General features: G+C 38.5%; 1 protein-coding gene and 1 pseudogene across 34 annotated transcripts in view; both read right to left on the bottom strand.

Moving 5' to 3' along the window:
* PLEKHA5 (pleckstrin homology domain containing A5) overlaps positions 1-23,739 on the bottom strand; it is a 245,060-nt gene that overhangs the window by 50,574 nt on the left and 170,747 nt on the right. For 15 of the 34 annotated variants that reach the window (XR_008670470.2, XM_055358395.2, XM_063693837.1 and 12 more), the window contains 5 exons: positions 10,182-10,262; positions 5,021-5,056; positions 4,456-4,518; positions 2,697-2,777; positions 2,420-2,569 (listed from right to left, as the gene is read on the bottom strand). Coding sequence is in view for 33 of the 34 variants with exons in the window: in XM_055358395.2 (XP_055214370.1) it covers positions 2,420-2,569; positions 2,697-2,777; positions 4,456-4,518; positions 5,021-5,056; positions 10,182-10,262 (411 nt within the window). In the remaining variant the exon portion in view is untranslated. Of the gene's footprint in view, positions 1-2,419; positions 2,570-2,696; positions 2,778-4,455; positions 4,519-5,020; positions 5,057-10,181; positions 10,312-23,739 lie in introns of those variants that run through there. The other 19 variants (XM_055358415.2, XM_055358407.2, XM_055358422.2 and 16 more) reach the window with 4 other exon arrangements.
* On the bottom strand, positions 14,577-18,701 carry LOC109029210 (serine/arginine-rich splicing factor 11-like; annotated as a pseudogene).

The following is a 23,739-nucleotide window of genomic DNA, read 5'->3' as shown; positions in this document are numbered from 1 at the left end:
ATTTCCCATCTAGGCTAAAGTTAACCTTGAGATGCAGCAAATTCTAAACCTACTGATGAGATTTAATTTATTAATCCCAGTTGATAAGGAAAGGGATTCCCTAAAATCAGAATTTCAAGAGCAGATACCAAATCATTAAATAGTTTCCAGCTAAATGTCTGTAGAGCCTACCATTTTGATTTGACTCAAGTTGTCACAGAGACCCTGAGCTTCTCATTAGCTTGGCATTGACAGTTTAACCCCATTTTCCCTTTCTAATCTCACATTTTCTATCCTCTCACAGGAATCTTCTATCCCTGTCAGGCTGTTAGTTCTATTTCCTCCTTTTCCAAACATGTCTCCTATGTTCTCATCTTTGCTGTGGCTTAGGGTGTTTTGTATTATTTGAATAAACCACTCTTCTCTTCTCGTTGTATCCAAATCCTACCTATCTTTGATTAGCTCAGTACTACTTCCTTGTAGACAGTATTTCAGGTGCTTATATTTTCTTCATGACTATATTACAGAAATCCATGTAGATCTAAATCTTCAGAAATGTGGTAAGAAGATCTGGATTTGACTTTTAGGTATATTATTTATTAGCTTTGTAACCTTGGGCAAGTCATTCAGCTCAATCATTCATCCAATGTGAATGAGACATAGTTTCTTATTTCAAGATACTCACAATGGAAAGGATATTAAATTTCAAAAGAGTCTATAAACATGACAATATAATTAAGACTCAAATGAGACAACAGAAATAACAGTATTTTAAAAATGGAAATAGAAATATAAGGTATTTAAGAATTCCTCAAACTAAGTTTTCAGTGATTTTAAAATCATGGTATATTCCTTTAAAAATAGCTCACGTTTGGAATTCAGGGTTCAGAATAGAAGCCAAGTTGAGATTCTGGGATCTTGCCAGCCTGGAAAGACTCCTGTAAATTAAGCTATACTGTCTGTGGCCCTTCTTAAAAGATAGCTGCTCCCTAGCCCATTGAAGGTACAGACAAGGGTTTGGGAGCAGTTTTATATAACATGGCAGTTTTTCCTAAGATTTCTCTTTGAAAGAGCTGCTTGGACTGGTGCTCTTACTATGTTTATAGAGATGACCACATCATAGGACCTAAAGCCAGCTGTTTAAACTCATAAAACAGTTTATAAGCTGCAAGTTAAGACTTTTATATTTGGTAATTCCAAGAGACTCACAGTCATAGTTATATGACTATGAGTTACACGGTTCTGTTATGTACATTTCTTTTTTTGAAACAGAGTCTCACTCTGTTGCCCAGGCTGGAGTGCAGTGGCATGATCTTGGCTCACTGCAACCTCTGCCTCCTAGGTTCAAGCAATTCTCGTGCCTCAGCCTCCCAAGTAGCTAGGATTACAGGCACCTGCCACCACACCCAGCTAATTTTTGTATTTTGGTAGAGACGAGGTTTCACCATGTTGGCCAGGCTAGTCTCAAACTCCTGACCTCAAGTGATCCACCTGCCTCGGCCTCCCAAAGTCCTGGGATTACGGTGTCAGCCACCGCACCCAGCCTTGCTATTTATATTTCTATTGATTGATTGATTGAGACAGAGTTTCAGTCTTGTTGCCCAGGCTGGAACGTAATGGCGCGATCTCAGCTCACTGCAACCTCCGCCTCCCGGGCTCAGATGATTCTCCTGCCTCATTACAGGTGCATGCCACCACACCTGGCTAATTTTGTATTTTTAGTAGAGATGGGGTTTCACCATGTTGGTCAGGCTGGTCTTGAACTCCTGACTTCAGGTGATCCACCCACCTTGGCCTCCCAAAGTGCTAGGATTACAGGAGTGAGCCACCGCATCCAGACTACTTATTTTCTTAATGCAATAAACAGGAGTACTTATCTCCCCTGTAAAACACTCATTTCACAAAGGACAAAATGTTTGGCTGGGTGTGGTGGCTTACACCTGTAATCGCAGCACTTTGGCAGGCCAACCCAGGAGAATCACTTGAGACCAGGAGTTTGAGACCAGTCTGGGCAACATAGAGAGGCCCCATTTCTATGAAAAAAAAAAAAAAAAAAAAAAAAAAAAAAAAAAAAAAATCTAGCCAGGTGTAGTACTGCCAGCCTGCAGTCCCAGCTACTTGGGAGGCTGAAGCACTCACTTGAGTCCAAGAGATTCAGGCTACAAGTGAGTTATAGTCAAAATACTGTACTCCAGCCTGGGTGACAGAGTGAGACCTTGTCTCATAAGTAAATAAGTAAATAACAGAATGCCCACTAATTAAATAATCTTTTAATCTTTTAATTTTATGTTCCTAAACAGAAGCACACTAATAACAAATTAATGTTTTCTGCTATAATAATATAGAAGAATCCTAAAGAGAGCCCAGTATTAAAAAAAGAGAAGAAAATAGAACTACATATTTAAGCTACTTTTATTAGGGGGAAAAAAAATCTACTTACGGCAGTGGCTCGAGAAAGTTCTCGACACGTACTAAGCAGTCCATTTTGTAAATCATCCCTTTGTAACACCACTGTCTGAATGGCTGCTGGGTTATCTGCATGCATTTCTATCTCTTGGCTGGCTGATAGCAAAGCTTGCTCAAGCGTGTACTATTATAATAAAAAGAATTACACTTAATGTTCTGCATCATTGTATTAATTCATTTTACTTATCAGTGTCCTGATAATAATCATATTAAGTAACATCATTTGTAGACAATAAACATAATTGTCCTACTTTCTCCTTGTGGAGTTGCTGAAGTTTCTCTTCCAGAGCATGTACCACTTTATCTTGTTCACATAATCGGCTTAACTTGGCCTAGGTTATAAGAGAAGATGTCTTGTTAGCAATTTTTTATTTTTTCTGTAATTGGAGGTAGGCAGTCATTATATGACCAAAAATCTATATTTCAATCAATAAAAGTTAAAATATAGCTTATAAAGATAGAATCCTTAAAAAATAGGCATGCAAGCATTTTGCCGCTACAATCTGCTAAATAGGTTAAGTGATATATGCAGTCCTTAATTAAAATGCTTACTGGATTCCATTGTTATATATTTAAAAAACACACTCTTAGATTCTCAGAAAATAATATAAACAATAGATCACTTCTAATTGAAATACAAATAAAAATATTATTAATGGAGAAAAATAACTTTCATCAGGGTTTTTTTAGTGTTTACATTCTTAATATTACCCTAATTTCTTAATTATGAAAGTACAAGAAAGTATTCTAATAAAATTTCAATAGTACAATAAACCAGTTTCAATGTTTCAAAATGAAAACACTGGACAAATTGGAAATATGTCCCCAACTTTATGGCATAATGACACATAAGCAAGAAATTTGAGACTTTACCTTCTTTGCCATTTATCTATTAAAATAACTACCTTATCTTTGTCAGACAACAAGACTCAGCCTACACAAAATGAAAGGTGTTAAAAAGAAAAAGTAGGGGGCTGGGCTCGGTGGCTCACCCCCGTAATCTCTGCACTTTGGGAGGCCAAGGTGGGTGGATGACCTGAGGTCAGGAGGTCGAGACCAGCCTGGCTAACATGGCAAAACCCTGTCTACTAAAAAAAAAAATACAAAAAGTTAGCTGGGCATGGTGGCATGCTCCCGTGATCCCGGCTATTTGGGTGTCTGAGGCATAAGAATCACTTGAACCCAGGAGGTGGAGGTTGCAGTGAGCTGAGATCATGACACTGCACTCCAACCTGGGTGACAGAGAGAGACCCTGACTCAAAAAAAAAAAAAAAAAAAAAAAAAAAAAAAAGAAAAGAAAAGGGGGTATAATGAGTGAAGAATGTATGGCAAATCAGCAATCTAAAATATGATTTAAAAGAAACTAAATTTAAAAAGGAGTAGTGATAAAATTTCTAAAGACCGAACTTTATCTGAAAAACATAGCAATTCGTCTCCAGTCTCTAGTCTTCCATAACTTTTTTTTTTTTGAGGCAGGGTCTTACTCCATAACCCAGGCTAGAGTGCAGTGGCATGATCTTGGCTCACTGCACCTGTCCCTCCTAGGTTCAAGAGATTCTCAGGCCTCAGACTCCCGAGTAGCTGGGATTACAAGCGTGTACCACCATGCCCAGCTAATTTTTGTATTTTTAGTAGAGACAGGGTCTTGCTATGTTGCCCAGGCTTGTCTCAAACTCCTGGCCTCAACTGATCCGCCCGCCTCGGCTTCCCAAAGTGCTGGGATTAAAGGTGTGGGCCACCGTGTCCAGCCAATCTGTAACTTCTAAAAATCAGAAACAGTTTTTACTTTCATTTAAGTGATGCTTAATAACGTTGGACTGCTAACAATAGGGAGCAGTGGGACGTAGAGGGCAGGGAATAATAATTTAGAGCACACACATAAAATATGAATTTACCTGATGTCACTTTGGAGGACTTGGGAGAAAGAAGTTTTTTGGTCATGCTTATTTCCAGTGTTTTTGGCGGAGAATATGACAGAGTACTGATCACATATATCATACTAATACTTACATCAATATCTACTTCTTCAGGTCTGTATTTGTATAATGTGCCTCTACCTTCATCTTGTGACAGCTATAAGAAAAAAATCATATAGCAACTTAAAAAATCTTATTTAAAAATATATTTAGCCTATTAATTAATACTTTGGATTTATATTAAATATATATAACATAACAAAAATAGATTTTAATGATTCTTATACTTTTAGAAGTTTAATTCAAACACTGATCAACAAAGTAGAAAATACTTAACAGTGATATAATATGCAAGATACATACGAACGATGTATGTAACAAGCTTGTTAAACATAATATGCTGGTCAAACAAAACTAATACAGTATCTTACATCAGCTCTTTTAAAGACACACATTATTTTAATAAAAAAATTGACAAATACAATCGTAGCAACTGTGTCAAATCAAATACTTAAATTAAGCATAGTTCAACAGTCAAAACCATCCTTCATGGTATATACATAAACACACACTGTATATGTGTACACTCAAATGTCAACACATCTTAACAAAACCTATAACATATTGTATACATATATATAATATATAAACACACATACACAATATAGACTTATCTTGCTCTTCTGTCTTAAGAACTAAAAGATAATGAAGGAAAAGGATGGGTTTAATTGAAAAGAGGAAAATCATTCGAAATCTTATAAAACTAAAAGCCTATGTTATAAACTATGGATAGTCAAATTTCATAAAAAGTTTATGTGTGTTAGTTGACTCCATTTATGTTACTATATTGTAAGGAATTATTCAGTGTATTTAAATATCCTTTCTTCAGCTTCTGCCCAGTATATTTTGGTTAAAAGATATTTTGGTTACTTCTGATTGTGCTTAGCAAGATTTCAATAGCCATCACAGTCAGTTATACCACAGATAACATCATAGCCTCTGCAGGCAATACTTCACTATTTTTCTTGTCTTTTGATTTTTATATTGACTGTGAGAAAATAACAAAAACACAGTAGAAAAAATTTAAATGGGGCTCATTGCATGTTTACTAAATGGCACAATTTTTTCAAGGTGGGTTTAGAAGTGATGTGTCCCAATTACATTCCAGTTTAAAAAATTAAATTTCATATATGCATAATACATAAGAATGTATAAATGACAATTCTATATGTTTTCTCTATGAAAGAAACTGCTTGACAGTTACAGCTTTAAAAGGAAGCATCATTTAAACAGGAGATAACTTTGAATTGATCTAGAAATGTGGGAATCAGGAGAAGGTTAAAAATATAAGCATTCCAAACATACAATAAATCCTGGATTTATATTTCATTTCAAGACATTACTTTCACATACCTCATGCAAATGAATCTGTGACTATTTAAGGGTATGCAGTGATTGTTAAACCACAAAACTTTCATAGGAATGAATATTACATGAAAAATGAATTTAATGACAAAAGTTAGAATACTCTTACACTATTCAAAATAAGTATCCTCAGGTGTGTCCTGAGAAGTGTCAACTGTCATTGTAAATTAAAGCACCTAGATCCAAGAAAATAATTTATATTCCTATCTGGAAAAAAAGTAATATGAAGTAAGTTTTAAATAGGTAGATCTATGATAAAAAAAGTAAGACAATGCCAAAATTCCATTTTCATATTTATAACAAATTAAAGATGAAAAGTCATAAGCTACTAAGATGTTCAAATATAGTTTGCTTAATATTTATTTATTTATTTATTTTTTGAGATGGAGTCTCGTTATTGCCCAGCCTGGAGTGCAGTGGTGTGATCTCGGCTCATTGCAACCTCTGCCTCCAGGGTTCAAGTGATTCTTCTGCCTCAGCCTCCAGAGTAGCTGGGATTATACATGCACCATCATGCCTGGCTGATTTTTGTATTTTTAATAGAGACGGGGTTTCGCCATGTTGGCCAGGCTGGTCTCGAACTCCTGACCTCAAGTGATCCTCCCATCTTGGCCTCCCAAAGTGCTGGGATTATAGGCGTGAGCCACCACGCCCGGCCGTAGTTTGCTTAATATTTAAAGTTAAATGCAAAACAGCTTTACCAGATTACAGAATCTGAATATAACTAGCAGACAGTGTTTCATCTAGATTAAAATATCAAATGTACCCTATATCTCAGAGTCAACAGAAAAAAAATTAGTATATTAAAGTGAAAGCTTACTAATTTATAGTAAATCTTTAGGATACTGATATACTATTTTTATTTGGGGAATCTTATTGCAGATTTATTTTTACATCAGTTAGCATATCATAATAGAGAAAAATGTCTACTGTAGTTACAACTTTAGAGCGATATATCCTTTATAGCCATATAAATATATTATACACATCAATCAGATTTTTGTGGTATTTCTACTTTTAGTACCACTGAAATTTTTCTTGAAATCTTTTATCAAGTTATTCAATAAAGATATTCATTAGACATCAACTAACCAAATCCTTAAACCTTTCCCCACACATTGCTTTTACGACAGAATAAAAGCATAAGAAAACAAAATTTTTCCTTAAACAAACAAAAAACGCCTTCATAGAATTGAAAAGGTTGCTATTTTGTCCTCAACATGAAAATCCTGACCCCTCATCCCAACCCCCGGCCCTACCGAAAAAAAAGAAAAGTAAATTTCATGAGCATTCTGGTTAATTCAAGTTTTGCATATTTAAGTTCATGGTAACACTGTTTATCATTTTTTTCAAATACACCTTTAGCCAAAAAAAAAAAAAAAAAAAAAAAGGTTTGGTTTGAATACTTCATTCGAAGTACCTTAGCAACACTAGAAAAGCAAATGAAAAAATGGGCTATGTAGTAATTACATAAACTTGTGCAGTGCTCCAACTTCAGGTTGAGGAGTGTGTTATATAGATTTTATTAACTACATAAGGACATGTGTTATATTTTATTTAGGATGTCGGAACCATTTAAAGTATCTGATAGTTTTTTTTTTTTATAAAGCTGTCTTGGCATTAAAACAAAGTTACATATGTTAATTAAAATTCAACTTCAATATCCCTTAGGTATGTGGACTATATATATTTTAGAGTATATGAACATAATACATAAACTCCAAAAAGGAGTTTTGGGGAAATATTTTAAAATTTGATAAAATTAGACATTATATCCACAGATGGCAAAAAATGCTCATAGGACTATAGGCATTTGTTGATATTGCATCTTTTAGGACAAATTACTTATCAGGTGATTAATTTCACTGGTATTAAGCATGTTATAAAAACTATGGTCCTAAAATGTAACTGAAAGGTGGTGTAGAATACAGAATGCTTAAAAACAAAAAAAAAGAGATAGTATCTCATTCTGTCACCCACCAGGCTAGAGCACAGTGGTGTAATCGTAATCACAGTTCACTGCAGCTTCAGACTCCTGTCTCAGCCTCCTGAGTAGCTAGGACTACAGTTGTGTGCCACCATACCTGGCTAATTTTTTTATATTTTGCAGAGACAGGGTCTTGCTTTGTTGCCCAGGCTAGTCTCAAACTCCTGGGCTCAAGTGATCCTTCAGCTTTGGCCTCATAAATTGTTGGGATTACAGGCATAAGCCACCTCGACAAGCCTGGATTCAGTTTTAAGTCTTTTTTTATTTGACCAATTTTAAGAAAATTACTGCCTAGGTAATTTCTTGAGTGTTCTCCAAGGAAGAAAAATGCAAACATTTCCAAAAACTGAGTGGCTATGATTCAGAATAAAATAGGTTATAAAACATTTTGCCATTGTATTTCTAGCTAAATATCAATAACTTATTAATACAACACTGTCATTCAACTTCAGAAAAGCAAACTGTAGCAGTACATTTTCCCTGGATAATAACATGATGAGGGAAACCTGGAGAAAAATAAAATATAATTTCAGTTTGTGCAAATTTATAAACACAGTTTAAAAAATGTGTCAGGCTGTCACTTTAATCTATTAAGGATGTCCTGCTTAATAATTAAGTCCTTTACTAGTGGCTGAATAAAAATAAGACAGTCTGAAGACTCCTTAGCCTTAACAGCACTGAGAGTTAACACTGATTTCCTGGTAACTGGTGACTCAGCCATGCCCAGGCAAGGCTGCTGACATTAGACATTCAGATCTTTCTGTTCTATACAATTTTAGTTTTCTTTCACATATTAATATAAAGAAATATTTATACAAATCTATTGCTCTTTCGGTATTCAAGGTCAGTGATGCTATAATGTGCCAGTCTCAGACATCTTCACTTTTTTCCCCCCCTCAGCCCTTCCCATTTCAGATCTCCACATTTTGGGAAAACCCCAATTAGAACTTTTAATGCAACCGAATAATTTAAACTATCAGACTTCCGCATCATGAACCATGAATGTTGAGCATTATAAAAAAAAACCAACCAAACCAAACAGATTTGAAATCCAGGCTACCATTCTCATCTAAAATATGCAAAATGTGATAAAAACATAACCTATTATAACAAAATCCCTTTGATCTCATGTCAATTTAGCATCATATAGATGATATATTTTACAGACAGCTTCAGACACTGCAGAAGGTATCAGTTTTGGAATAAGTATTAAGACTCTCGGTGTGGTACTTTGGAATAGAGTACCAAGGTCTATAATCTGGTGACTTTAAAAATTGAAAGATTCCATTTTCTTTTGATAAGTAAAGCTGTTTAACTTTAAATATTTAATAGTTTGTTAATCTCTTTATTGCAAATTTGAGACTATTTTCAGTCATCTAATAATATACTTTAAATATTTTGAAAACTGTGCTGAAATATAAGTCACCCTCTGATCAATTGTATCCATTCCTCAGTTACATGGCCTTGTGATGCAGATCCCATGGCAACTGAACCAAATAGAGGCCTTAAAAGCCAGTGTGAGCTCAAAGTCGTTCTTTTTACTAGGTGCCTTATATATTTTAATCAAAATATATATTCATTTTTCATGTTAGTTAATTTTCTTCTTCTGCATGATTTTTAAAGATTGTAAAGGTCATACGCCAGAGTAATTTGAGGGTGTTGAAGTGGAAGAAGCTGATGTTGAGAAACACATAGCTAGAAACATTTAGACCATGAGATACACAAAAATTTGATAGAAACATATGACTTCTTTTGCAGATCTGCAGATTACTCAGGTTCCTAAGTTAAAGCCAGCCAACTCCATGACACACATTTTGAATAAGGAAAAACAATAGGGTAACTTATGATAGTCTTGACGACTGCTTGAGAATGGTAAGAATACAGCGACAAAATACCCCCAGTATGTTAAAAAGTGGCTATCTTTAAGTTTTACCATACCATAGTACAGAAACTAGATTTAAATAACGCCCATACAAATATAATGTATTCTTAAAACACTAGGTTGGGGGAAGTTGCAGAGGGCTACCCCTGAAAGTAAATATTTTTACAAAGCCTTTTCCCTAAAAAATAGGTATAATGCTTTCAAAGTTAATAAAACCATATGAAAATCTAGTAATTTTGCAAATGTACTGCAGACCTCCAAGTACATATCAATCAAATACTCTGCACAAAAACTTTAGGAAAATGGCACATTTAATATTCAACAGCAAAATGTTCAGTGAAGCCATGCTAAGAATACTGCAGCATCTTGAAAAGCATGGATGAATTGTGGTTTTCCAAATAAACATAAACAAAAAATAAAATAAGAAAAACACTGATGTCATGAGTAAATCTGAGAATAAATCAAAACTGTCACTGAGGGATTTTGCAGATGATAAAGCAGTATCATTCACTGTCCAAGACCTTACTTGCTGGTACAGTTGGGGTCTTAGCGCCGAGTTCTCAATCATTGTGTGAACCATGGTGATAATAGGTTCATTTTCTTTCATCTATTTCAAATCAGGAGGAGCATACAGCAAACATCAGTTTACAGCATAGCTAGATTTGAAAGACGACACTGTAAATATAGCCTCTACTTTAATATCTTCCTAATAGTGCAGTTGTTTACATTTTACCCCATGGTTGTACAGATTTAATTCATATAAACCATTTCAAACAAGTATTAAATGCTGTGAAATACTTCCAAGAAAAAACTACAAATTGCAACACTGTCACAACTAGTTTTACTTCATACATATAATCATGATATAGTCAATTAGTGAGTATTTCTACATATACTAAAATAGATGATAAATCATAATTCAAAGGGTAAACTAAAGGGTGAGAACCTACACAATCAGGAGAAAAATGGTACAATTTGATTATGAATTCAGTAATAAAGCTGAAAATGATATTCAGTTCTGTGTAAGGTTATAAAAAATTAGTTCTCTACAAGTATTAAAATATAATATACTGAATGTGTCACTTAATCACATATTTTATTAAAGGTAATCTTGACATTTATAGAGACTCTATTTTGGATTTTCTCACAGTATAATACCACATGTAGAATTACTCAAGGATATGCAAACTAAGACTTATTCAGCAAAGACTTGGTATGTCTCCTCAGCTTCTAAAAAGGTAGTCTGAAACCAAGCTTAACATTTCCAGCTATGTTGTACTTAATTACTGCCTCTAGAAAAATATTTGTTTTAGCAGGCTCTGTACTTGAGTTAAAGCACTCAAAAGACCATCATGATGTATATAGTAAAATGCCAAGAAAGCTTTACCATTTGTAAGTCGACAGGTCTGTTTATAATGGTAATTTGTAACGCTTAATTTTCATCTTTCATATACAGAAAATAAGCATTTCTATCGTGGTTGACAAATGCTACTTTACTGGTTCAGCTAAGTCTACAACAAAAGTTCATTAATCTCAAAATTAATAAATTTATTAATATAATGTAAGAAAAAACTAAATCTTAAAACTCTTTTTCTAGATAATTATATTTTCAGTCTAATTGCCAATAAAATTTGTTTAGTTATCAAATTAGAAACCTCCTGTGACTGGTTTAATCTACTTTTTAGTCAATTAAGTGATAATGAAACACACGCTTGTCTTTTAACAATATCCCAATTAAAAGTTTCATTCAAGTCTTTGCTATTGTGAATAATGCCGCAATAAACATACGTGTGCATGTGTCTTTATAGCAGCATGATTTATAGTCCTTTGGTGCACATGTACCCTAAAACTTAAAGTATAATAAAAAAAAAAAAGAAAAAAAAAGTTTCATTCAGACTAGACCATTTATTTTTAAATCTCTGTGCCTACAACTGCTTTTTGGAAGTGAGGATATTAAAAAAAAACTTCACTGAAGAATAAATTGACAAATTTTAGTTGTACATCAATGACTTTTGACAAAAGTATTCACATATGTAACAATCAAAACATACAGAATGTTTCCATCTACCCAGGTAGTTCCCTCATGTTACTTTACCACCAACCTGATTAATTAATAAATTAATTTTGTCAAACTTAATAATTAAATGTAAAGGTATTTGGAACAACACATCAGTTAAACAAAAAATTCTTAGTGTTACGGTGATCTGTTGCCCAGATTGGAACGCAGTGGCCCTATCATGGCTCACTGCAGCCTCAAACTCCTAGGCTTAGGCGATCCTCCCACATCAGCCTCTCGCATAGCTAGGACTACAGGCACATGCCACCACGCCCAGCTAATTTTTTATTTTTTGTAGAGACAGGGGCCTCATTATGTTGCCCAGGCTGGTCTTGAACTCCTGGGCTCAAGCAATCCTCCTGGCTCATCCTTTATAATTGTTTTGGGGGAGCCAGGAACCTCGCTCATAAGAGATGATGAAATCGATAAAGGTTGTGTGTTCCATTTCACTGACCGGCCGTTATCCCATCTCTCTTCCTTTCCTTGGGCCTGCCTATTCCTCGAGACACAACAATATTGAAATCAGGCCAATTAATAACCCTACAATGGCTTCTAACAGTGCAAGGGAAAGGAAGACTTGCATGCTTATCACTTTAAATCAAAAGCTAGAAATGATTAAGGTTAGTGAGGAAGGCATGTCGAAAAGCTGAGACAGGCCGAAAACTAGACCTCTTGTGGTAAACATTTACCCAAGTTGAGAAGGCAAAGAAATAAGTTGTTGAAAGAAAGTGTAAGTACTACTCCAGTCAACATACAAATGATAAGAAAGCAAAACAGCCTTGCTGCTAATAGGGAGAAAGTTTTAGTGGTCTGAAGAGAAGATCAAACAGCCACAACATTCCCTTAAGCCAAAGCCTATTCCAGAGCAAGGCCCTAACTCTCTTCAATCCTATGAAGGTTGAGAGAGATGAGGAAGCTGCAGAAGGAAACTTGGAAGCTGGCAGTTTGGTTCATGAGGTTTATGGAAAGAAGCCATCTCCATAACATATAAGTGCAAGGTGAAGCAGCAGGTGCTGATGGAGAAGCTGCAGCAAGTTATTCAGAAGATCTAGCTAAGGTAACTGAAGAAGGTGGCTGAATTCAATGATAGATTTTCAATGTAGATGAAATAGCCTTGTATGGGAATCAGATGCCACCTAGGACTTTCACAGCTAGAGAGGGAAAGTCAATGCCTGGCTCCAAAGCTTCAAATAGGATGACACTCTTGTTTGGGGCTAATGCAGCTGGTAATTCAAGCTGAAGCCGATGCTCATTTACTATTGTGAAAATCCTGATGTTAAATCTACTTTGCTTATGCTCCAAAAACGGAACAACAAAGCCTGGATGATAGCACATCTGTTTACAGCATGGTTTACTGAATATTTTAAATCCACTGTTGAGAACTACTGCTCAGAAAGAAAGATTCCTTTCAAAATACGAGTGCCCACTGACAACGAACCTAGTTACCCAAGAGCTCTGATGGAAACATGTAAGGGGATTAATGTGGTTTTCACAACGGTTAACACAACATCCATTCTGCAGCCCATGGATCAAGGAGTCATTTCAACTTTCAATTATTATTATTTAGGAAATGCATTTCATAAGGCTCTAGCTGCTACAGATAGTGATTCTTCTGATGGATATGGGTGAATTAAAGAAGAAACTTCTGGAAAGAATTCACCATTCTGGATACTAGATATTTGTGATTTAAGAGAGGAGGTCAAAATAGCAACATTAACAGAAGTTTGAAAACACTGGTTCCAACTCTCATGAATGAGTTTGAGGGGTTTAGAACTTCAGTGGAGGAAGGAACTGCAGATGTGGCGGAAATAAAAAGAATCAGAAGTGAAGCCTGAAGATGTGAGTGAATTGCTTCAATCTCATACTAAGTCTTGAGTGGATGAGGAACTGCATCTTATGGATGAGCAAAGAAAGTAGTTTCTTGAGATAAAATCTACTCCTGGTGAAGGTACTGTGAACATTGTTGACAACAAAGCATTTAGAATATATAAACTTGGTTGATAAAGCAGCAGCAGAGTTTGAGAGGATTCAGTTCAATTTTACTTTTTTTTTTTTTTTTTAATTTTTTGAGACAGAGTTTTGCTCTGTTGCCCAGACTGGAGTGCAGTGGAGTAATCACAGCTCACTGCAGCCTTGACCTCCTCTCCTGGGCTCAAGCGATCCTGCCGCTTCAGCCTCCCAAGTAGCTATAGGCATGTACATTTTTAATCCTGGCTGATTAATTTTTTTTTTTTTTTTTTTGCAGAGACAGGGTCTTGGTATGTTGCCAAGGCTGGTCTCAAACTCCTGGCCTCATGCAAGCCTCCCACCTTATCCTTCCAAAGTGATAGGCATGAGCCACCTTGCCCGACCCCACTCCAATTCTGAAAGAGGTTCTACGACGGGCAATATGTTCTCAAACACCATTGCATGCTACAGAGAAATGTTTTTGTGAAAAGAAGAGTCAATTGATGTAGCAAACTTCATTGTTGTCTTATTTTAAGGAACTGCCACAGCTATCCCAACCTTCAGCAACCACCACCCTGAACAGTTAGCAAGCATCAACATCAAGGCAAGACCTTCCACTAGCAAAAAGATTAGGACTTGCTGAAGGCTCAGATGATCATTAGTGTTTTTTAGCAATACAGGATTTTTTTTCTTAGACATAATGCTATTGCACATTTAACAGAATACAGTATAATCATTACTTTTACAGGCACTGGGAAACCAAAAAAACAAAAAACCACGCCCAGCTAATTTTTGTAGAGATGGGGTTTTGCCATGTTTCCCAGGCTGGTCTTAAAGTTCTGAGCTCAAAGCGATCCACCCGCCTTGGCTTCCCAAAGTGCTGGGATTATAGGTGAGAGCTACTGTGCCTAGCCTGCATTCTTTTTTTTTTTTTTTTTTTTGGAGAGGGAGTCTCGCTCTGTCACCCAGGCTGGAGTGCAATGGCACCATTTTGGCTCACTTCAACCTCCGCCTCCCGAGTTCAAGCAATTCTCCTGCCTCAGCCTTCTGAGTAGCTGGGATTACAGGTGCCCACCACCACACTCAGCTAATTTTTGTATTTTTAATAGAGACGGGGTTTCACCACGTTGGTCAGGCTGGTCTCTAACTCCTGACCTAAGATGATTCACCCGCCTCGGCCTCCCAAAGTGCTGGGATCACAGGCATGAGCCTGGTCTTCAAGTTCTTAAAATAAATACATAAATAAATAAAGAATACACATAATTCACTTCTGGTTTGAATATAAGAATCCAAGAAACCATTTTAAGAGTGGTGTTAACAGTCTACATATTGTGTAAGGAATCAGAGGAAAGACTAAATAGTACACGTAGGATGTTTAACGATTCACTTGAAATGAGTTAAATGCTTTGCTTCTTACTTTAATTCCTTCTTTGAAGTAACAGGTAATACAGATTTACATTTAATTGCTAAATTATAAAGCTATTATAAAAGGCAGATTATTTCATAATAACACAAATGAAAATGTATGATTCAGGCATTACACAATTTTCTTTTCTTTTTAAGTTAAAGGGTTTTATTATCAAAGTCTTGTAAAATAATTTCAGAAATTGTACATCAACATGGCACAGACTGTAGCCTACTTTTGTTTTTACTGCACATAGTGGAGCTTGAAACGTCTGTAACAAAAAAAGCAGTTGCCTAACTACTTTGCATATATAACATGAAATCACTGTGTGCCTAAGAATACTACTGCAGTAACACAAATTTATCGGTTTTATACAACTTGAGATTTTATTATTTTTTTTTGAGACAGAGTCTCACTCTGTCGCCCAGGCTGGAGTGCAGTGGCACGATCTAAGCTCACTGCAACCTCCACCTCCCGGGTTCAAGTGTTCTTCTGCCTCAGACTCCCGAGTAGCTGGGATTACAGGCGCCTACCAGTAATTTTTCTATTTTTAGTAAAGACGGGGTTTCACCATGTTGGCCAGGCTGATCTCGATCACCTGACCTCAGGGGATCCGCCCGCCTCGGCCTCCCAAAGTGTTGGGATTACAGGTGTGAGCCACTACACCCAGTCAGATTTGTCTTATTTTAAAAGCATATGAAGGTCAATTTCCAACAGAGTTTAAAACAAATAAATTAATGAAAGAGTGGAAAATTCAAAATAACGGCATGAGATTAGTTTTTTTTTTTTTTTTCCTTTAAGATGGATTCAGGATAGGTAGATAGCTTTCACTGATGTAGATGTGGAATAAGTTATTTCAGGAAAAAAAATTCCCAAACATCTTATGAAAAACTATACAACTCTACTTCAAAATGTACTATTTATTCACTGCCAGTTTTACTTGAAACCTTGTTTCTGTAATTAAACCCTAATTAGCCATCAAAAAAGGTTAGTGCATAATAACCGTTCAAAGTTAAACCAAAATCACAAAAATTTTGCTACAAGGCTTAAAGAATTATCTATTTCTTTTCTCTTTTTTTCTTTTTTTTGAGATGGAGTCTCGCTCTGTCGCCTAGGCTAGAGTGCAGTAGCGCAATCTCGGCTCACTGCAAACTCCGCCTCCTGGGTTCAAGTGATTCTCCTGCCTCAGAATCCGGAGTAGCTGGGATTACAGGCATGCACCACCATGCCTGGCTAATTGTGTGTGTGTGTGTGCGCGCGTGCGTTTGTGTTTTAGTAGAGACAAGGTTTTGCCATGTTAGCCAGGCTGGTCTGGAACTCCTTACCTCAGGTGATCTGCCCCCCTCAGCCTCCCAAAGTGCTAAAATTACAGGCGTGAGCCACCGTGCCCAGCCGGATTATCATTTCAAATGCTCATTTCCAGATGGAACTATGTTAATTTGTCATGTCAACAAACAAGACCATAAGTAGATCCATCATGTTGGAGGATTTTAATGACATTTAGGATATTCTTGCCACAATAACATGCAATCAGTGCATTTCCTACATGGCTCTATTATGGCAATGAATAAAATTCTGTAAGTAATATAAGTGAACTTAATAAAGGAAATTATATGACATAAACAATCCATTCTGGCTGTAGATGCATATAGCTTTTCATTTTTGTTATGAAGCAGCGCCAATAGTAAAACAGGTTACACCATCAGATTTCACCATGACAAGAATTGCTTACATCATACCATTTTCTAAAAGCTTTTTTATGTAAATAGGTAATATCAATAACAAGAGCTTTATAACCATTAATAACTCAGAGCTATATACATCTAGGGTTGAGATGAACAAATACAACATTCAGAAATCACACAAAGCAATGACACTGATGCATGTATACAGCTGGATTCCCATAGAGGCAATATTCAGTCACTCATATCCATGTCTTCTTCATGATGATCATTTCCATTCACTTTGGGTTCTCCTAGTGAATCACCAGTTCCCTTTTCCACAGAACGTTTCTTTGTTTTAGGGGAACCTGCTTCTATTGCTTTCTTCTCTTTTTTTCCCTCTCTCTCACTGTCATACCCTTGTTCCTCTTCATCATAAACCCGTGTAACTTTTACATCTGTATCACTCTCTGATTTTCTTTCCCAGTCCTTTTCCCTATCTTTACTCTTCTTCTTGCTTGTTGATCGTTCTCTTTCATACCTATTTCTTTCTTTATCTTTCTTCTTCTTTTTATGTTTCCCAGGGGATGGTGAGAGAGACAATTTTCTTTTAGGAGAACGAGACCTTTTAGGAGATCTTGTTCCACTCCTGCTTCTTCGTTGTTGTCTCTCTGTTTGTACTTCTATAATGTCTAGCTGTGCTGTAACTTTCTGGGGGTGTTTTAGGACGTTTCTTTTGTCTTCTTTCTTTTTGTCTCTCGTTTTTGATGTGCTCCTTGACCTTCTACCTCTCTCTCTGGAATGAGATCTTCTCTGTCTTGGGCTTTTGAATCATCAACGACTCCTAGACTGACAATGTAATCATTCTCTTGATCTGCTCCTTGACTGTGTCTAGAAGATGAGAGTCCTCCTCCTGCTAGAATGTGATCTTGAATGCCTTTTTTCTTTATCTGGTTCTATAGCAGCCGAAATTAGGCAGTGTGCTTCTTGTACTCTTTTCATAGCTTCCTCTACTTTTTTTGAGCCAAGAGTTTTGTGCTCGTTGCCCAGGCTAGAGTGCAATGGCACAATCTCGGCTCACTGCAACCTCCGCCTCCAGGGTTCAGGCGATTCTCCTGCCTCAGCCTCCTAAGTATTTGGGATTACAGGCATGCGCCATCATGCCTGGCTAATTTTGAATTTTTAGTAGAGACGAGGTTTCACCATGTTGGTCAGGTTGGTCTCGAACTCCTGACCTCAAGTGATCCACCCTCCTCAGCCTCCCAAAGTTCTGGGATTACTGGCCTGAGCCACCATGTGGGGCCCCTTTCTCTATTTCTTTACTAGAGGCATCCGATTTCAGACTTGGTGAAACAAGACCAGCAGCTACATGCTTCAACTTGGGACCAACCGTGCTCATAAGCTTCAGCAACTGATCTGTGGCAACAGACTGAGTTCAAGTTTGCTCCAGGAAACCCAAGTGCAGCAAGGGCAGGAACAAGAATAGGAGCCCCCAAAGCGGCGGTGGAACAGCGCCAGTCTGAGTAAGTGGGTTAGGAGTAGGCAGGAGCCCAACACCAGGCAGAAGACCTGCCATTGCATTAGCTGGTGCCAACAGAGACAAGCCTTAGCCTTATCAGGAATAACTCCTTCTGCATATGGTACGTTATCAAAGCTCTGTCAAGGAATACAGTGTTTGTCAGACATGGTGCGACAACTGCTGACTCTGGATCATGGAATTTAACGAGATTGCGATTGGCAAAGGTGAATTATCCGGCGGGAAGAGGTGTGGTTCGTTGATCTTGCCTAGGAAACCGAAGAGAGTCCGCATCTGCTCAGAGCTAGCGCTCGGGGAGATTAGTCACCTATTACCTCGATGCCGCCACCTCCACTGCCGCCACCACCTCCGCTACTGAGCCCGCCGCTAGGGCCCGGATCCGCAGTGCTGGGAACGATGGTAGTGTTGCTCACGGCGCTGCTCGCGTTCTCCCTCCTGCTTTAACACATCAAACACACAGCAAGGAGGGGGAAGAGGAACCGGTTCGTGGGAGGTGGGTATCCGATGCTACAGCCTCTGCTGCTCCACTCGCCGTCGCCACCTTTTCTCCACCCGCGGGGAGGGGAAGAGAGCACGCTAGTTGGAGAGCACACTAGTTGGAGACCACGAAAAAACAAACGGCCACCCCCACCTCGCCTCCAACCCCACAATTTTCATAATTAACTCTAGCTGTAAATAAGAAAACATACGCGGCAACATCTCGGAAATACACTTAGGTAATAATGCTGGTGTATTTCTGTTCACAACAAAACACATTTTTACTTGAAATTTGTAAGTCCAAATGTTTAGAAAAACTATCTAGAAAATCTAATACTTAATCCTGGCCTCTTCAGCAGTTTTGAGGTCTGTTTGGCAAATATGAATAACTTGTTTTTTTTTTAGACGGAGTATTGGATTGTCGCCTGGGCTGGAGTACAATGGGGCAATCTCAGCTCACTGCAACCTCCGCCTCCTGGGTTCAAGCGATTCTCCTGCTTCAGCCTCCCGAGTAGCTGGGATTACAGGCGTGGGCCACCAAGTCCAGCCAATTTTTTGTATTTTTAGTAGAGCCACCGCGCCCAGTCTTCAAATAGTTTTTTTTTTTTTTTTTTTTTTTTTGAGATGGAGTTTTGCTGTTGTTGCCCCAGGCTGGAGGGCAATGGCGCAATCTTGACTCACTGCAACCTCTGACTCCCAGGTTGAAGCGATTCTCCTGTCTCAGACTCCCGAGCAGCTGGGATTACAGGCATGTGCCACAATGCCCAGTTAATTTTTTGTATTTTCAGTAGAGACGGGGTTTCTCCACGGTAGTCAGGCTGGTCTCAAACTCCTGACCTCAGGTGATCCGTCCGCCTTGGCCTCCCAAAGTGCTGGAATCACAGGCCTCAAGACATCCGTGCTGGGTCTTTTTTTTTTTTGAGACAGAGTCTCGCTGTCATCCAGGCTGGAGTGCAGCAGTGCCATCTTGACTCACTGCAACCTCTGCCTCCCAGGTTCAAGTGATTCTCCTGCCTCAGCCTCCTGAGTAGCTGGGATTACAGGCGCTCATCACCCCGTCAGGCTAATTTTTGTATTTTTAGTAGAGACGGAGTTTCACCATGTTGGTCAGGCTGGTCTTGAACTCCTGACCTTGTGATCTGCCCTCCTCGGCCTCCCAAAGTGCTGGAATTACAGGCGTGAGCCACTGCACCTCACCTACTGAATAACTTGATTTTAAAACCCCATCATCAAAAACCATTGAATTATATGTAATTACATCTACTAGGATCTTGTGTAGAATTTCCCAACTGACACCCATGGGCTGGAAATGGATTACAAGGTGTGGGGACAAGGATCACCTCAGCTTCAGAAGGCCTAGTCTGGTCCCTGCAGGGCTAAGGCTCATGACATCACCTCCTGCTTGTTTCAAGGTGCTGTACAAATATCCTCGCTTTCTATGTGTCCACACATGAAAAAAGGTAGCACCAAGACAGTGCTTGTTTCAGAAAACCTAGACTTCTTTTTTTCATTTCTAACTAAAAAATTTTAAAAAAAAGAAAGAGAGAAGGGGTTTCGCCATGTTGGCCAGGCTAGTCTCGAACTCCTGGGCTCAAGAGATCCACCCATCTTGGCCTCCCAAAGTGGTAGGATTACAGGCATGAGGCATCACACCCAGCTGACTTTTCTCCTTTCTTTGGTGTAGTTCTCATATCTGGCAAAAGAAAAAAAAAAAAGCCCCCCCGCCCCCATAAAACTACCTATGGAGATTTAAAACTTTTACAGGTCTGGGCCCTGGCAATTCTTATTGGGGACTGGGGGAAAGACAGCCTTGAGTATTGTACTTTGTTTTTGTCTTTCTGAAGATTTACTGTCAGTTCTGAGAAGTCAGGCTTGTGAACCATGGTCCTATCCTGGCACCAATTCAAGTAAACATGACTGCCAAAGAATTTTTCAAGGTCCAGATGAGTCGATATCAGATACTGATCAAGGTAATTGCATAACTATCAAAGATAAAAAACTTCAAACTAAGTAAACACAAGTACTGGATCTAGATTAAAATATTTTCTTGTTGTCTATGTATAAGAGATAGCATTAAGAGATTTTAACCGCCTTTTAAAAAGCTGATGTGCAATGGAGCAATCTCAGCTCACTGCAACCTCCACCTCCCTGGTTCAAGCGATTCTCTTGCCTCAGCCTCGTGAGTAGCTGGGATTACAGGTGCCCACTACTACACCCGGCTAATTTTTGAGTTTTTAGTAGAGACCGGGTTTCACCATGTTGGCCAGGCTGGTCTTGAACGCCTGACCTCAGGATTCCCAAAGTGTTGGGATTACAGGCGTGAGCCACCGTGCCTGGCCAGTTACTCTTTTTCTTAAGAGATGGGGTCTCGGCCATGCGCGGTGGCTCACGCCTATAGTACCAGCACTTTGGGAGGCCAAGGCAGGTGGATCACTTGAGGCCAAGAGTTCGAGACCAGCATGGGCAACATGGTGAAACCCCCCTCTTTACAAAAAATTAGCTGGGCATGGTGGTGCAGGCCTGTGGTCCCAGTTACTTGAGAGGCTGAGGCAGAAGGATCACTTCAGCCTAGGGGGTTGAGGCTGCAGTGAGCCATGATTGCCACTGCACTCCAGCCTGGATGACAAAGCCAGATCATGTCTCAAAAAAAAAAAAAAGCTCAAAGAAAGGATATCTTAAAAAAACAAAAACAAAAACAACGGGGTCTCACTATGTTGCCCAGGCTTGAGTGCAGTGCTTATTCACAGATGTGATCCCACTACTGATCAGCATGGAAGTCTTGACCTGCTGCATTTCCCACTGGGCTGGCTCACCCCTCCTTAGGCAGCCCAGTGGTCCTCCGTTCCCAGGAGGTTGCCATATTGATGCTGAACTTAGTGTGGACACCTGATCAGCATAGTGCACAAAAGCCCACAACTCCTGGACTCAAGTGATCTTTCTGCCTCAGTCTACCTGGTAGCTGGGACTATATAGCCTTGCGCCACTGTGCCAGCTACTTTAGTAGCTTTTAAATGTCTGTTTCAAATCTATCTCTGGAGAAATTGGAGCAGCTCTGAACTCAGAAAAAATAGGACATTCTAACTCATGAGGTAAAATGCTCCTGAATCATTTGGGGAGGGGGAAAAGAGATGAGTAGTGAGCAGAGCCAAGATGGTCATTCATATAATTCATCCTTAGAAAAAATTAATTCTCCATACTCCCTTTAAATATAACAAGTGATTAAGCAGTGGCTTAACTGCTCTCTTAAAAGTTTATATAATAATCTAGAGGCTGGATGTGGTGGCTCACGCCTGTAATTCCAGCACTTTGGGAGGCTGAGGTGGGTGGATCACCTGAGTTCAGGAGTTCGAGACCAGCCTGGCCAACATGGTGAAACCCCGTCTCTACTAAAAATGCAAAAATTAGCTGGGTGCGGTGGCGTGCGCCTGTAGTCTCAGTTACTCAGGAGGCTGAGACAGGAGAATCAGTTGAACCTGGGAAATGGAGGTTGCAGTGAGCCGAGATGGTGCTGCTGCACTCCAGTCTGGGCAACAGAGCAGGACTCCGTCTCAAAAAAAAAAAAAAAAAAAAAAATTCATACAGAACAGTGCTGTCCAACAGAACTTTCTGTGATGATGGAAATGTTCCACATCTGTGTAGTTCAATATTGACTACTTGAAATGGGGCTAGCATGACTGAGGAAATGTTTTTACTTATATATATATGTAACTACAAATTTAAATAGCCACATGTTGCTAGTGGCTATCATATTAGATACCAGGTCTAAAAATTCTACACCAGTAGGCTGGGGGCGGTGGCTCACATCTGTAACGGCAGCACTTTGGGAGGCCAAGGTGGGAGGATCACTTGAGGTCAGGAGTTCGAGACCAGCCTGGCTAACATGGTGAAACCCCATCTCTAACAAAAAATACCAAAATTAGCTGGGTGTGGTGGTGGGCGCCTGTAATCCTAGCTACTCAGGAGGCTGAGTCAGGAGAATCACTTGAACCTGGGAGGTAGAGGTTGCAGTGAGCCAAAATCATGCCACTGAACTCCAGCCTCGGCGACAGAGGACCAGTAAAGCAAGTATGATTTTCCCCATGATCTGCAAGTCATTTGCAGGAGGGGAAACCTTTGCTCAAGCTGTCTTGTAACTTAGTTTACTTGAGTCTGAATTCTGTGCCAATAGTTCCTTTTTCTTGAACAGTCTGGGTGGATACAGAGCAGAGCTTCTGTCCTTCACTGTTAACTAAGAAGAAGACCCATCTCTTGCTGTCATTTTCCATTTAAGAGGAAAAGGGACTTTTTCCTGAGTTCTTAATGACTTCTTCGGAAAAGATTTTTTCAGTTGGGAATCTGTCTTAACAAAAGCAAAAAACTCCATAGCGTAATCACAGAATACTCCATTTTCTCAAGAATGTCCTCCTGTGTCTACATCAATAAGCTCTTAAGATGTGCAGCAAAACTAAAAAGCTAAAGAATTTGACATGCCCAGGGTGAGGCTTTAGGGAATGTAGGGGTCTTTATAAATAGGTCATTTAGATAATAACAATGTAAATTTGCCTTCCACTCTCTCTAGGCACATCTGAAAGTCCAAGAACCTGAGATTGAAGGGTATGCTACCTATTGAAACCACTCTTCAACAGGAAGCAGGGAAATTTGAAGTGACTTCAGTAACAGAAGAATGTAAATAAGTCTCTTTATAACTGAAGGGGTTATTGAGATTACTTCAGAAGTTTTAAAGTAATTTGAATAAATTATCATACGTTTTTCCTATAAGTAAAACCTGCAAACATTACTATTGTTATATAGTCATAAGAATCAACAATATTATTAAAGATAGCTAGACTTTATAATATTTCCCCTTTTCTTCAAGGAAGATAGATTATGTCCTTGTGGTATATTTGAAAGCAAACTTTGAAGGCCTGGGCTAGTGCCATTCCAAATAATTTACTTACATTTGGCTAGGGATAAGTTTTACAGATCTGATTTTTTTTTACTTCGGTAGCTTAATATATTTTC

Source organism: Gorilla gorilla, chromosome 10 (genome assembly GCF_029281585.2).
Source record: "Gorilla gorilla gorilla isolate KB3781 chromosome 10, NHGRI_mGorGor1-v2.1_pri, whole genome shotgun sequence".
Taxonomy (NCBI): Eukaryota; Metazoa; Chordata; class Mammalia; order Primates; family Hominidae; genus Gorilla; species Gorilla gorilla.
The sequence above is the reverse complement of the archived record's forward strand: the minus strand, read 5'-3'. Positions and strand labels throughout refer to the sequence as shown.